Raw genomic sequence first — 13,219 nt, forward strand, 5'->3', positions numbered from 1 at the left:
TGTAAATTCTGTTCAGACTGAAATATCTCAACACCTACGGGATAGATTGTGAAGACATTCATGTTCCCCGGAGGAAGAACTGGAAGAACTCCTGAACATGTGAAGCTTCTTGTTTACCAGCTTTTATTTATTATGTTTTTTATATGATCATTTACTATTTGTATTATTTGTTGATTTATTCTCTTGTTTTACTAAATAATGTCTGTTGATATTATTTAATTTGACATATTTGTATATGTATTCCGTCAGCCCAGCAGGAAGCGGATTGGACTGATTTATTAATTGTTAGTAAAAAATAAGATTTAGTTTCTTACCGGAGAGCACCACCTCGACAAGGTCGCCTTCATGGATCTCCTCCGCTGAGGTCAGACGCTGCAGGATGTTGTCCGAGTTCAGGTCGTGGCGGAAGAGCAGGATCTTGTCGTACATCCCGAAAAATCCACATTCAGGGAACTGAGAAGGAGGAAAAGGAGAAGAGGAGGTCAGGATCAAGAATCAGAGTGACGTTACCGTTTCAAGTCTCCTACTGAGTTGACACAACTACATTTTCTTGTTCCTAAAGTTAACCATTACGTCACCTTTACATCTGAGGAACACGTGTGACGAAACAAATTCAGAGAAATATTTATATATATTTATATTACTGTGGCTGCTGAATCAGGGAAACTGACACTATTTACAGCGAAAGTTGTTCTTCTCAGAACATGAAGGTTTCCCAGCAGCAAGATCCTCTTTAAATACCATGTGACGGGGGGGTTCAAGTCCGGGCCGCTGTCCTCGTCCTAATGCTCTCTGTGTCTACTTTGCTCGACACGAGATGCAGCTGAGTCATTTGTTGAGACACAAAAAGACGACAGAGAGACGTCCTTTTGCATCTCTTTTAGTTTGGGTGTCTTGCTCCTAACTAAGTCGGGTGGGGGGGCTTTTACAAGCGTGTGCCCATTGTCTTATAGTCCACTAAGTGTGGGCGATATGGCCAAACTCTTATATCATGTAACTGTATAATCAGGTCATTTTCATGATTTAAAATAACCGTACTTCATCACATTTGATTATTTTATTTGCAACAGTAAAACTAAAATAGTTGCACGATATAAATCCCCATATTGTCCCACCCCTAGAATCCATTCATGGGCTGCAGATCGAAGCAGGATATTATCACAACTCAGCAGAAATGCTGAGAGAACTCGTCCAGAACAGAAATAACAGGCTGTGTCTGTCACGGTCTACTTGTTGGAGCGGTGGTGTGTAGCCATGTGGCTAATGACTGCTGGGTGTCAGTGACAGGAACTTAGCCATTATTCATGATGGACAGTGTGTGTGTGTGTGTGTGTATGTTGTGTCTAATGTAATGTGTGCAGCTTCTGCCTCTGCCTTGCTGTCAGTGTGGCGCTGCAGGATCCATGCTGCCTGCACGCTGCTAACATCCTACTAACACAGGAAGCTGCTTCACTTGCCTGTCTGTCTGCAGGCTGCAGAGAAATCCAGTACACACACACACACTTTCCCATAACAAGTATTCACCACGCCATAAAGGTACATACTCTGAGAGACACTTTGTTGTCGTTTTTCATCAGTAGTCATTTTGCCTCCAGCATACTGTTAACATCGTATCTTTGATCCTTGATCTTTGAAAGTATTATCACATCTTTTTTCCGCGCACAGGGACAAACAGTCCTCTCATTCTGCACCAGCTATGAAGCCAGGACTGAGCGGAAAATAAATCCTCCACGAGGTCGGGGCGACGTCTGAAACAACGTATTTGTACTCAATCCCGTTAGAATCAGCCGTCACTGCTCATACTCTGAGGTGGGTAGAGAAACACAGCAAGAGTCCTGTTAATGGACAAGAGTGTGTGTTTAATACACACTGATCCCTCTTGATGTTTAATCCTCCATTAACCAGGCTTAACCTCCACACACACACACAAACACACACACACACACACACACACACACACACACAAACTCTCTACCTCTTCTGACTCCCTCATCAAACGGAAGCCACATTTCTGACGACCCCAAAGTCCACCACCAGGGTCAAACAGGCCAAAACCTCTGGGCCCGCCGTGACCTTTGACCCCGCTGCAGGAGACGCAGCAGGGGGGCCGAGAGGTCTCTAACTTCAGGCCATGTTTTTATGAAGCCGGGGGTGGGGGGTGGGATATCCATCACCTCTTAATCTGTGCAGCACTCATACCATCAGAGAGACTAAGTGTTCATGGAAACCAATAATCCTGGTTCTAAAAGGGAGGACAGCACCTTCAACATCCAGCCCCCCCCCCCCCCGCAGGAATTAGACACGTGTACATTTCTTGTATTGCTTTTACAATTCTGGGAAATATCTACAGCCATGATAACAAAACTGTTGCTCTGTGGAAAGTTGAACCAGCGATGGTCCAGTGTGACGTGTGACACACACAGAAACATATTTACATATTCATTACATCAGGATTCTTTTTATAAACAAGGAGATGTAAACTTAAGAGTTTTGAACAACTTGAATAAAGTTTTGTTTGTGGTAAATATACCGTATATAAATTCGACCGGTGAGCAGAAACCGGTTCTGTGCCGGTCAAATGTACGGGTCGTCGCACGATGGTTCACGATGGATCACGATGGTTCACGATGGTTCACGATGGGTCACGATGGATCACGATGGTTCACGATGGTTCACGATGGGTCACGATGGTTCACGATGGTTCACGATGGGTCACGATGGATCACGATGGATCACGATGGTTCACGATGGATCACGATGGTTCACGATGGATCACGATGGTTCACGATGGATCACGATGGATCACGATGGATCACGATGGTTCACGATGGATCACGATGGATCACGATGGTTCACGATGGATCACGATGGATCACGATGGATCACGATGGTTCACGATGGATCACGATGGATCACGATGGTTCACGATGGATCACGATGGTTCACGATGGATCACGATGGTTCACGATGGATCACGATGGTTCACGATGGATCACGATGGATCACGATGGTTCACGATGGATCACGATGGATCACGATGGTTCACGATGGATCACGATGGATCACGATGGATCACGATGGCAATTTTAGGAGAAGAATGTAACGGTATGAGATTGTCACTGTACAATAACGGTCTCAGAAATATTAGGGTAAGTTAAGTTGAGTCAGATCTATTATTTATAAAAAGTATCATGAATATGATTTTTTTTTATATAGACTGACAAACAGGAGCTTATCTTTTTATATTTCCTCACACATGAGCAGGTTATAAAAACATCTGAACCAGCAGCGAGGAGAAGAGCACAAACACATAAAGCAGCCGCTGTCGTCCGCTGCAGAAGAACCTAAGAGCCTTTCAGCTCCAATAAAACTCTTCAATTTTTCCGACGTACGCGAGCAACCCGCCTGCAGGGACAACGCTAAAAGGAACTGATGGGAAATATGAAGGTAAACAGACGACTGTTTTTCCTGCATCCGCTCGCTCCGTCACCTCGTGCAGGAAACAACAGGAAGCAGCGCTGAGTGGGTCAAGGTTGTCAGTGTGATGAGAGTGTGTGGGAGGTTTATTTATCCACTTGGTAAAAAGGACTGAAATTCAGTGCTAAATCTCTCTCTCACACACACACACACACACACACACACACACACACACACACACACACACACACACACACACACACACACACACACACACACACACACACACACACACACAGTTCTTAATAAACAGATTTGTAAACTTTTAGAAACCAAAAACTACTTTTTTTCAACACTTTTATATTTAAGCCATAAAAAGAAAGTCCAGCAGCAAACACACCTGGTGACGCGTTACAGATTATGTCTCCCCACCTGACAACTTGGATGCAAATCAGCGTCAGATATCCGGGTCAGATTTCAACCCGTCAGAAAGAACAAATGATTAAACTTTCTGATCAGATGACATCAGTGATATGGAAATAATAATAACCCACTTCCTGTTTCTTATCCGATCCACAGGTACGGGAGGAGCAGGTGAAGCGGGTCGTTTACATTTTGATATTCAAATGTGACTTTTGACACTGATGCGATTGAACAATGAACAGACGTTCTGTGCTTGAACCTTATTGTCTTAAAAAGGTAGAGGGACAAAAACATGGCAAATATATTGAAATGATATCGTGACATGAGAGTAGGTATCGTCTTATCGTAATATTGCGTAAGTATACTAATGGAGAGCACATCTTTAGGGACGGCTACGGCTCAGGAGGTAGGTCCTTTCCCTGGTTTTAAACGCTGCGTTTCAGGGAAGTGATGTCATTTTCTGAGCTCATCAGAATGTTCTCGCTGTTCTATTATTTGCTTTAAGCCGGGATTTAAAAAAGTTAAATGAGAGCGATTGAGAATCAGACAGACCGTTAATGGTTGTTAATTCAACGTCTTACGTAAGAAAAATAAATGATCAGATTTAACCTCCTGACTCAACATTAAATCACAAATAAAAACCCACAACACCGCCTGCATGTGTTTCCTACATATTCATATTCCATAAATCCTCAACGGTGGGAACTGCTTTTTTAATTCAGTTTCTCTCCGCAGAATACTCGTTGAGGTTTCATTTTATCTGACCTTTTGAAAAATCAATACAGAAACACATAATTTATACAAATAAACTCCACAGACAGAAACTAAGAAGGTGGGGAAAAAACTAAACAAACTATAAAACGTTGCTTTTGTTTTGATTTTCATAACCCTCGCAAAAAAACAGGAATGTATCATATGGTGCTGGAAGATTTGATTTGTTTAAATGATTTGAAAGTGAATATTAAAGCTGAGTAAGAGTTTCATTAAACTGTAACCTGTTGAACTCTGTGTGTGTGTGTGTGTGTGTGTGTGTGTGTGTGTGTGTGTGTGTGTGTGTGGCGACCTACAGGGGAGGGGAACTTCCCTACTTCCTCAACCCCCCCCTTTCTTACTACCCACACACACACACACACACACACACACACACACACACACACACACACACACGTAGTAGAGAGGTGATATATCCGCAGTAAGTTAGACCTGACCTCCATCCACCCACAGACAAACCTCACAGCTCCGTGATGTGGACACAAAAGCAGGAAAAAGAAACTGCCAGTGATGATGTCATTGTGCAGGCCGACCTAACTGGAAACCAGTTAAAGCTCGAACTGGAGGATCCTGCTGAGCTTTCTGCTTCAGATCACTGAAGAGAAGTAGCTCAATATTCTGCATAAAGGAAAATGCCAAAAAACATTTCTGCACAATTCTTCCACTTACAATAAAGAAATACTGAACATATTGTTTCACAGTAATTAAAATATCATTTTATTGCATTTCCGTTTTTGTATAAAAAATGTTTCTTATAAATATATATATTTTTTTTTTCTTATTTCTAGGTTTGCTTTTATTTTACATTTTATTTCTCTTACTGTGTTTATGTTTGCACCATTATACACCGAAGCAAATTCCTTTATTGTGAAAAACTATTTGACTATTTGATTCTGATGGAAAGAAGAATTGAAGAATTTGTACTTAACCTGTCCATCTATACAGTCTGTTAAACTTCTACTAAGATAAGTTTATAAAATACCACATTGTGCTGCAACTGAAGAGACTAATGTGTGCTCACTGAAAGACAAAAACTACGATGAAAAGTTAACAATCTTAATGTTTGTTTTCTTTTACGAGGATATCACAGAGCAATACCTGAACTATACATATAAAATGTTTCTTAATATCTATATATTTATTTATTATGAATAACGAATAATGGAATCAAATAATTCCTCGTTGGTCAGGCGGGGCTGTAGACGGGGACACTGCGTTGAAAGTGTGTTTGTCAGCAGGATTACGGAGAAACTACCGGCCCGATCTCCATGAAACTTGGTGGAAGTGTGTAGCGTGTTGGAGGAAGGACTCACAACATGTTGGAGGAAGAACTCACAACGTGTTGGAGGAAGAACTCCACAACGTGTTGGAGGAAGGACTCACAACATGTTGGAGGAAGAACTCACAACGTGTTGGAGGAAGAACTCACAACGTGTTGGAGGAAGAACTCACAACATGTTGGAGGAAGAACTCACAACATGTTGGAGGAAGAACTCACAACGTGTTGGAGGAAGAACTCACAACATGTTGGAGGAAGAACTCACAACGTGTTGGAGGAAGAACTCACAACATATTGGAGGAAGAACTCACAACGTGTTGGAGGAGAACTCACAACGTGTTGGAGGAAGAACTCACAACGTGTTGGAGGAAGAACTCACAACATGTTGGAGGAAGAACTCACAACATGTTGGAGGAAGAACTCACAACATGTTGGAGGAAGAACTCACAACATGTTGGAGGAAGGACTCACAACATGTTGGAGGAAGGAACTCACAACAGTGTTGGAGGAAGAACTCACAACATGTTGGAGGAAGAACTCACAACGATGTTGGAGGAAGGACTCACAACGTGTTGGAGGAAGAACTCACAACATGTTGGAGGAAGGACTCACAACATGTTGGAGGAAGAACTCACAACATGTTGGAGGAAGGACTCACAACGTGTTGGAGGAAGAACTCACAACAGTGTTGGAGGAAGGACTCACAACGTGTTGGAGGAAGAACTCACAACATGTTGGAGGAAGAACTCACAACAGTGTTGGAGGAAGAACTCACAACATGTTGGAGGAAGAACTCACAACGTGTTGGAGGAAGAACTCACAACGTGTTGGAGGAAGAACTCACAACGTGTTGGAGGAAGAACTCACAACATGTTGGAGGAAGAACTCACAACATGTTGGAGGAAGAACTCACAACGTGTTGGAGGAAGAACTCACAACATGTTGGAGTGGATCCAAATCCACGGGGCGGATAAACAAATCCTTTTTCACTTTCCAACATTGCGGGACAGGGCACGTCCTCAGCGGGGGGCTGCATTCTTTGAGTGCCCTTCTCGTTAAAGATTAACCCAGTGTTCCCAACGTAGCCAAAAAGGTTAATAAAAACAAACTCCAACTGGTTTCAGCTTCTCAAGCGTGAGTACGAACTGCTTTCTCTGTTCCATATCATTATGAATTGAATAACTTTTAGTTTTGTGCGATTGGTATTTTTCACTATTTAATGAAAAGCTTTGAATCAACAATAAGAATAATTGTTGGTGCTGCCTTAATTGAGATGAACAGTCGCAGGTGCAGCTGCCAATTAAAATGCTGATATCACATATGATAATAATAACGATCCTGACGCTTTCCAAGCTGCAGCCAACACACCTGAGCGTTGAAGTGAATGGGAAAAAAACCAAATTCTCAGTTCATTTTAATCAGCCTTCAGTAAATTATTTCACTTCTTCTAAAGTTCATCTATGTTTGAATTAAAATTACTTCTCCATGAAGAAGATTTGCGGAGTTACATAAAGGTCTCTCCACCTGCCATGTTTGTCAATCAGACAGTTAATATATGAGCAGCACTGAAAAACAAGCTGACCCCCCCTGCTGCTCCTCCAACACACAGCTGTGAAACAGGAAGTGAAGATCGTTGACGCAGCAACACCAACCAAGAAGTGACATTCCCTTTGAAAAGACTGTTCCTGAGCCAGTGACAAGAGACTACCAGTCAGAGTGTGGGACAACAAAGCTGCATGCAACATATCTGAAGAACCACTGACTGGATGAACAGTCCCAAAAATCAATCAATCACTCAATCAATCAATCAATCAACAACCAACCAATCAACCAATCACTGTAAGGTTGGAAAAGTAACAACTGTAAGAGTCAGAAGATCGTCGAGTTTTCCTCTCATTATCATCATGCTCTGCAAAACAGGTGAACAATCTGCAAATGTGCTGTAAAGTGTGTGTGTGTGTGTGTGTGTGTGTGTGTGTGTGTGTGTGTGTGTGTGTGTGTGTGTGGCTTGGAAATGCATGTAGAGCAGTAAACACAGGTGGTGCGTTCAGTACAAACGGTAAAACCCAGAAGATGGCGAGAGATAAAGAGGAGCTGAGAGAGAATACTTGAACTCATGTAAAGCTTCAGTATCTCAAACTAAATCTACTGCTCAGTCTGATTCTGGACCAGAATTACAAAACAGTGATGTTTTCTATGGAAGTGCATCGTGTTTACCAAAGACAATGCAGGTCGTTGGGATGCGTTCCGGTAGTTAAGACTCGCTCAGAGGCAACATTTGGTTCCTGCCAACAGAACAACAAGAAGAGAGACAGACGCTCAGCGCTCACTAGCATTGACATATTCCCAGCTGGCTAGTGTGTTAGCGGTTAGCTCGCCAGCTACAAGAGTTTACCAACAAACCCTGAAACTAGACCAGACATCAAACCTCTAGAGCCGGATACTTAGTGAAGACATATACTTTGCTGTTTGAAGAAGAGCTGCATCTCGTGATGTAAGGAAACTCATACGAGACCTTCATCTCGTTGGAAGATAAAGGATCTCATCATTTGGAAAAGATTTCTCATAGATTTGAGGGAGTTTTTGTAGCACGAAAAATAACATTGCATGAAATAAACGTACCTTCTTATCCACGATGGAGCAGACGAGCTCGCGGACCGCAGACAGCGAGTGGTCTCCGTGGTCGAGGGTCACCGTCTCCCTGGTGAGTCCGATCTGAAGCAGGAAGGCGACTCCGTGGATGGACGACCCCCGTGAGATTGTGGGGCTGGGGGACAGCTGGCTGCCGTTGGACAGCCGGCTGCAGATGGTGGCGGGCGGGCTCGGGGACGGCGACGGGGTGGGCGGGGTAGCGTGCTGAGGGAGGACGGGGAAAGACTTCGGCGAGGCCAGCGGTGGCGACGGGCTGTTGTCGGTCGACATTATTGGCTCTGCTATCTGTGACGTCGCCCAGGCAGGAGAAAGACGTTGCAGGTGAACGACATCCAAAAAACGTGTTCGGGTTTGTTCGTCAGCCACGACAATCCTGCAAGAAAGGCTTTTTGTTCCCGACGGGCATCGCTGAGGCGGAACCAACGTAGAACTCTATGAAGTAGAAGCCGAGGATCCTGGGAAGTTTTATTACCAGAGAGCAGCCATGAAACTGTAGCTTCTCTTTACTGGTGTCACTGGCAGCATCTGCTGGGAATAAAAGAGAGCGTTAAAGAATGAGGCACAAAGCTTTATCGCTCCACATCTACAGAACAGCTTTAAAAGAAATGTTATTGTTTCCTGTTAACATTAATTAGTTTGGTATCCTTATAATAACTTTTAAAGATAAAAGAAAACCATCACACACAATAATATCTTTACAAAGTCAGGTCATTAAAAGCAATATTGTAAGAATAGTTGAAGGATAAAATATCTTAACTTTAAAACACATTTAGCTTTGTGTTGAATGAGATTCTTCTGAAGTAACCTGTCGCTCAAAAAATGCTTATTTCTACAGTTTCCCTTTAACTTGTCAAATAAAAAAGCAATGTTCAGAGACAACACTGTGGCTCACAAAATTAGCAATAAATAAACATATACACACACATTATATATATATATATATATATATATATATATATATATATATATATATATATACACACAGCAAGACTAAGAGTAGATCATTAGATTAAACCATAGTTGTACTTTAACAAATTCTCATGTCATAGTCTGTCGTAAATACTAAAGATTAAAAAGCAAAGTGTAGTATTTTAGTTCATGTACATGCATGTGACCTTTTAACACTAATGTAAACTTTATACTTTTATATGTTTTTTAAACATATTCTTCATTCTGAAACACTTCAGATTTGTTAAACTGTTGCTGCAAAAAGGATAAATAAACATATTTTCTCATGTTTTTAAGGATAATTAGTTTGTTCTTACTTGGATTTAGATAATTTAATTGTATTTTATTTCTCTACTGTAACATATTATTACTATAAAATACATTTAAGGGAATATTTACGATTTGACTCAATATAATGAAGAGAAATGTGACTTTTTAACTGTTTAAACTGTATATTATTGTATTTACCAGGTGAGCAACAGAACACATAATAACACAATTACATGTTCCACATCTGCTCACATCTGGATATACATAAACATATATAATAATAATTATATACACAGTTTGAACATTGTTTTATGGCATCCACACACTTACAAAGAGAAGTTACGGGCACCTCGGAGAACAGGGCGGCTGTTCCGCTTCCATCGGCGACAAACCGTGACGAACAACGCGTTAAACTTCCATCCTGCCGCGAGCGCGTCCCGCTCAACGGCTGAATATTAACGAACACGGTCCCGGTTCGAGTCCGGTGCTGTACTCGGTCCACTAAATCTGGGAGGGAGAAGTGAAGCAGGTTGTTTAAACCGTTAGACGTTTTCTTCTTGTCTTGTTTCTCTCCAAACTTCGCCCGGACAACCCGAGAGGTCCTGACCGGGCAGCTCCAGCTTCACGCGGGTCTGATGGTCGCAGCGACGCGGAGCACAGAAACAAACTACCGCGAAAAGCAGAGAGGAGGAGCAGCGGGAGGGAGGGCTCACTCTGACGGTGTTTCTGGGGACCGGACAACTCGAGTCTACGGGCTAATTAAAGTTTAAATAACGGCAACCCCTTGTGAGATGATAAAACTCTATATAAAATGATTGTGTGACAAATTATAAACAAAATATTGTATAATAAATCTAAGCGTTAGATCAATAGATCACTTTTACACTCAAATGTTACTTTTAGCTAGCTATCGGTAGTTATGTTAGTCACCGCTAATGCTAGCCAACACTAGCTAACGCTCAGCTAACACTAAGTAATACTTTTACTAAATTTAGTATTTCTACACCGTTGTATTGCTCCTTTAACTTACGTTAAACCTCTTAATTACTTCCACCACTGGTGTAAACTGAACATTAGCTAACGCAGACCTAGGCTAAATTAAGCTAACATTCTCAGCTGCAATATAATGAGTTTAGGTAATGCTAGTTAGCAGAAATGTTGAATGTTAAACATATTATTAAAGTACATTGTACTGAAACTATCTGAATCTATCTAAATGAATCTGAGATAATATTTACCTCAGACTCTTTTATACATCAGAGTGATCATCTTTCACTGTAGACAATCTTTGCCTCGTCCCTGCCAATGAATTCTATGAGATAATTCTGTGGCGCCATCTCCTGGTGGAAATACTCCATTACCCAAAATGCAATTCAGGTTAATTTCGCCAGTGTTGTAAGAAGTACTCAGAGCTATAAGAAGTAATATTACAGCGTAGTAAATATCAGCAAGTAAAAGTACTTCTTCCAAATTTGTACATAATATCAAAACATACTTTCCAAAATATACGTACCAAAATAAAAGTACTTATGCATGATGGGCAATTTCCTAATAATATATATTGTATTATTGAAATATAATCATTGATGCATTAAGGTGCTCATCACTTCTGCAGCTTGTAAAGGTGTTTAGTAGTAAAACAGTATTTGAATAAATGTACTTATATACTTTCCACCATGGAATTTAGGCTAAGGCAAAATGTAAATTAACAACAGTATATTATGTGATTTTACTACTAATAATAATAATAATAATAATAATAATAATAATAATAATAAGGTAAATAATAATATATAGTATATTACTCGAGTAAACCGTATTAAATTCCTAAATGATCTTGGCTTAATATAAACATTTATGGAGCGTGCGTTTCTATATCTGTACAAAAACAAAACAAAAACCTATTTTATAACTTGGGGGAAACATGGCTAACCGTATCATTATAAGGTCTTTTTATTTTATTTTCCAAAGTGCTTTCAGACTCTCCAGCCGCAGTAACTCCACCAGGCCTCTTCCTGAGCTGCTGTTAGTATAATAATAATATATATTGTTCACCAGGCACCTTTATCTGCATCTATTGTCCGGAGCAGCGCTGCAGCCGGCTCAGGGTAAACACTGAGGCTCGGTTGCTGCGGTTCAACCCGCCTGCAACAGGAATCCTGAGGCCAAGAGATTTGGCTGTTAAGTGTTTTCACGAGCGAGAACGAAAAGAAAACATCTCACGTACGCAGACGCACAATGAAAACTGAAGGTCAAAGGTCACACGAGGGAAAGAGAAGAGGTTAAACTAATAAACAAATGAAAGACACATTAAAAAGTAAGAGTTCGGTCTTTTACTCACGCAGGCTCTTGTAGTTAAGAGAAGTTAATGCCATGGTATACCACACTGTATAAAACAATACTTTTATTACTTCAATAAAAGTATGTAAGAAACAGTACTTAAAATATAATACCATGATATATGATATCATTAGATTAGTATTACTCATGCATTACTGTAAAAGCAGGATTTTACTGTTGGTTGAGGTCATTTTCAATTCATGATTAAATTAATTCAATTTGGTGTAAAAACAGTAAAGAAAATAAATAAATAAATAGAAATAACTACACAATTACCAAAGTGACATTTTCACAATGTTTCTTTTGTAAAAACATCAAAAATATCAGGCGATTAAAAATACACAAATAAAACGGAACAATTCTAAAAGATTTAACCACACAATAATATAAGATAGTTTATTTATATTTTGTATTAATAATCTAATTCAGCAAAGTAACTAAAGCTTTAAAATACATTTAGTGCCGTACAAAGAACAAAATGGGCCAAATTGTAGTGGAATAGAAGTATAAATGAGTACAAGTACGTAATAAAATAGTACTTAAGACGAGATCTTTATTGCTCCGCACACGACGTGTCGTCACAGCAGCTCAGAGTCATCAGATGTGACGTACACCTTTCACTTCCTCGTTCAGCACCCGACATTAAAGTCACATAAGAAGTCACTTGGAACACGTTCATCAACGTTACGTAAAACAATAGTAATAATTATTATTATTGTATTTAAATAGAACTTTGAACAGATAAATAGTAAATAAAAACAGTAATCTACCACGAGGGGTACGCATCACTACGACAGTGAACATGAAGAGCGATGTGCGAGAACAGAGCTTTAAAAGGAATCATTAACATTTTAAATCACGTCTAAGACACTAAAACAGGCGCTACGTGGACTGTTGTGCAGCGCCCCCGGGTCCCGGCTCTGCAGCGCCCCCGGGTCCCGGCTCTGCAGCGCCCCCGGGTCCCGGCTCTGCAGCGCCCCCTGCTGCCTGCGTTCGGAGAGCGATCTCCTGCAGCAGGACGATGTTGGAGAGTCTCCACTTCCTGTATGTGGGCGGCGCGAGAGTCGGCTGGCTCAGGATCTGCTCCACCGCCTGCAGCTCCGACTGTTTGGCCTGAAG

General features: G+C 41.0%; 2 protein-coding genes across 4 annotated transcripts in view; both read right to left on the reverse strand.

Moving 5' to 3' along the window:
* LOC115003625 (serine/threonine-protein kinase D3-like) overlaps positions 1–10,697 on the reverse strand; it is a 28,799-nt gene extending 18,102 nt beyond the window's left edge. The window contains exons 1-3 of one of the 2 annotated variants that reach the window (XM_029425500.1): positions 10,091–10,696; positions 8,513–9,067; positions 315–453 (exon numbers count right to left, since the gene is read on the reverse strand). In XM_029425500.1, coding sequence (XP_029281360.1) covers positions 315–453; positions 8,513–8,812 — 439 coding nt within the window. In that variant the 5' untranslated portion in view covers positions 8,813–9,067; positions 10,091–10,696. Of the gene's footprint in view, positions 1–314; positions 454–8,512; positions 9,071–10,090 lie in introns of both variants that reach the window. The other variant, XM_029425499.1, reaches the window with a different exon arrangement.
* Positions 10,698–12,106: 1,409 nt separating this feature from the next.
* LOC115003527 (interactor protein for cytohesin exchange factors 1-like) overlaps positions 12,107–13,219 on the reverse strand; it is a 7,004-nt gene continuing 5,891 nt past the window's right edge. For both annotated transcript variants that reach the window (XM_029425352.1, XM_029425353.1), the window contains exon 9: positions 12,107–13,213. In XM_029425352.1, the coding sequence (XP_029281212.1) occupies positions 12,983–13,213 (231 nt within the window). In that variant the 3' untranslated portion in view covers positions 12,107–12,982. The remainder of the gene's footprint in view (positions 13,214–13,219) is intronic.

Source organism: Cottoperca gobio, chromosome 24, assembly GCF_900634415.1.
Source record: "Cottoperca gobio chromosome 24, fCotGob3.1, whole genome shotgun sequence".
NCBI classification, from domain to species: Eukaryota; Metazoa; Chordata; class Actinopteri; order Perciformes; family Bovichtidae; genus Cottoperca; species Cottoperca gobio.